Here is a 2,382-nt window from a genome sequence, read left to right as displayed (position 1 = left end):
CATGCCCTGGTCACAATGAGAAAGGCATTCACTCATTCAGTGTGGTGCTAGCTGATCAGAATGAACAAACACTGATAGAAAATCTTCACCTACAGGCCAGGAATCAGATAGTCCCATCCGGACCACATACACGGGGCAGGTGCGAGGCAGTTTCGTCCATGTGAAGGATCAAGTGGGAGTCTATAGCTTCCTGGGAATTCCTTTTGCCAAGCCACCTGTAGGACCACTGCGGTTTGCACCCCCTGAGTCCCCTGAACCATGGAGTGGTGTGAGAGATGGGACATCACAACCAGCCATGTAAGTCCTGGGGCCCAAGAGGCTGGAGTGAACAGGTAAACTGAACTCTGGACCACACTGTAGTTCTTCCTCCATCTCAGCCCCACAGCAGTTTTCTCTGTGTCAGGGAGAGTCTCCCATGCATTTTTCTGATGCATGTGCCAAGATCTAGAGGAAGCAACCTTTCCCGGCTCTTGAGTCAGAGTCTGGCCCCCATAAGAATTTAGATACTACAGAAAGGAGCCAAGACAAATTGACAAATTGTTTCTATGTTCAGACTATGCAAGTATCTCTGCCATGATGGTAGGCATCTCTGGGCAGGAGTCAGTGTAACCTGTTAGGCAGTAGGAACCCCTGAGTCAATTAGTAGACACTGCAGGTCCCTGGAAGGGGCAGTGGTGGGTCTTTGGCAATAACACCCTCCACAGTCAACTCTTATAACCAATAAGGCCAAGTGCCAGTGACCAAAGACCAAGTATATGTGCTTCCATATGGAGACTGTAGAGGAGTTTTCCTGAGAGCCTGAGCAGGGGATGAATGATGTTCCACTGCCCTATGGGACAGTACTGTTCATTCATTCATATAGTCCCTTTGTGGGCACAACACCCTAATAACCATGTATCTTACCTTCATTTTCTGATACTGACAAAAGCAACTGAGGGGTGAAGGTTGTATTATAGGACACAATTCTAGGTTATATTTCATCCTGGGGGGAGACAGAGCAGCAAAAGCTCAAGGAGCTGATCACGTCACATCCATAATCAGAACAGAAAGTAAAGAATGTGTGGATGCCTGGTCATGCTCAGCTCACCTTCTGTACTCCTAAACAGTTCAGAAGCCCATTCCTAGGGAATAGTGCCACCCACAGTGGGTAGGTCTTACCACCTCAGTTAAAGTAATTAAGATACCCCCACTAGCATGCCCACAACCAATTTGGGCTAGGCAATCCCTCATTCAGATTCTCCCCCCAGGAGATTCTAAATTGTGTAACTCATTAGTCACAACTAACCATCACCACAGGTGCTAAGGAGTACAAGGAGAAGTGCTGAATGTCACCTCATACACACACAATCATTTTCAAAGAGAGTCCCAGAAGTCTCCATAAACCAGTCTCAGGAAGAATACATCCAGGCTCACATACAAATAGACCTGGATGGAAGTCTGGGCTCCATCCCACCTTCCACAGAACTGGTGCCCTTTACTTTTGTGGGAAGGAACTGGAAAGAAGGATCCAGTATAGCATCATGGAGAGCAGCAGCTGAAGGTGTCTGAGAGTAAACCCAGACTCAGACCTGGTCTTGGTCACCACACATCTCTTGGTAAAACTTCCTTCCACCATCACCAGGTGTCTACAAAATTCTGATATGATGAGTTCAGAGGGTCTGAAGAAGATGAATCTGATCATGCCTCCCACCCCCATGTCTGAGGACTGCCTATATCTCAACATCTACACACCAACCCATGCCCATGAAGGCTCTAACCTGCCTGTGAGTATCAGGCTGTGGTCAGTGGAAAGGGGATTTCGTCTGTTGGTTGATTAGAAGGGACAAAAGCAACCTGAGCCCCTTTGTAAGGTAGACCCTGATAAATAGCCTTACTCTGTTGGGTTCAAGAAAGACATCTTAGCCATGATGAGCAGCTGAAACCTTGGTATAGGGCACAGAACACTGGAGATCTGAGAGGTCAGAGACTCTAATTAAATCAGGACTCACTATCAACTTGAGCCTTGCACAGCAACTCAGGTGCTCAAGACTGAACACTTAGGGTACTTAAATTTCTAGATATGGATTATCTGTTGTAGCATGAAATATGATGATGTGTGACTGGAGAGATGGCTCAGCAGTGAAGAGCACTGAGTGCTCTTGCAGAGGACTTGGGTTAGAGTCTCAGAACACACATGGTGGCTGCAAACCGTCCTTAACTCCAGTTCCAGGGGAACCTGAAGCCCTCTTCTATCGGCATTGCATGACAGGGGTACACTCACGTACGTGCAGGCAATACACTCATACACATAAAATTCAAATAATAAGTAAAATAAAATAAAGAAATATTATGCTTTTCACAAAAAACAGGAGAGACACCCACGGATACTCCTCTTTCCTTCCA

The 2,382-nt window shown here is 46.6% G+C and overlaps 1 protein-coding gene across 1 annotated transcript in view; it reads left to right on the top strand.

The window, feature by feature from the left end:
* Nucleotides 1–78: 78 nt before the first annotated feature.
* The window catches only part of LOC103749035 (acylcarnitine hydrolase-like), a gene marked incomplete at its 5' end in the record, with an annotated part of 6,459 nt that continues 4,155 nt past the window's right edge, over nt 79–2,382 (top strand). The window contains 2 exons of the mRNA XM_029555442.1: nt 79–297; nt 1,622–1,763. Coding sequence (XP_029411302.1) covers nt 79–297; nt 1,622–1,763 — 361 coding nt within the window. The remainder of the gene's footprint in view (nt 298–1,621; nt 1,764–2,382) is intronic.

Source organism: Nannospalax galili, unplaced genomic scaffold (assembly GCF_000622305.1).
Source record: "Nannospalax galili isolate Female #2095 unplaced genomic scaffold, S.galili_v1.0 scaffold1692, whole genome shotgun sequence".
NCBI classification, from domain to species: domain Eukaryota; kingdom Metazoa; phylum Chordata; class Mammalia; order Rodentia; family Spalacidae; genus Nannospalax; species Nannospalax galili.
Note: the sequence above shows the minus strand (reverse complement) of the source record. Positions and strands in the feature narration are given on the sequence as shown.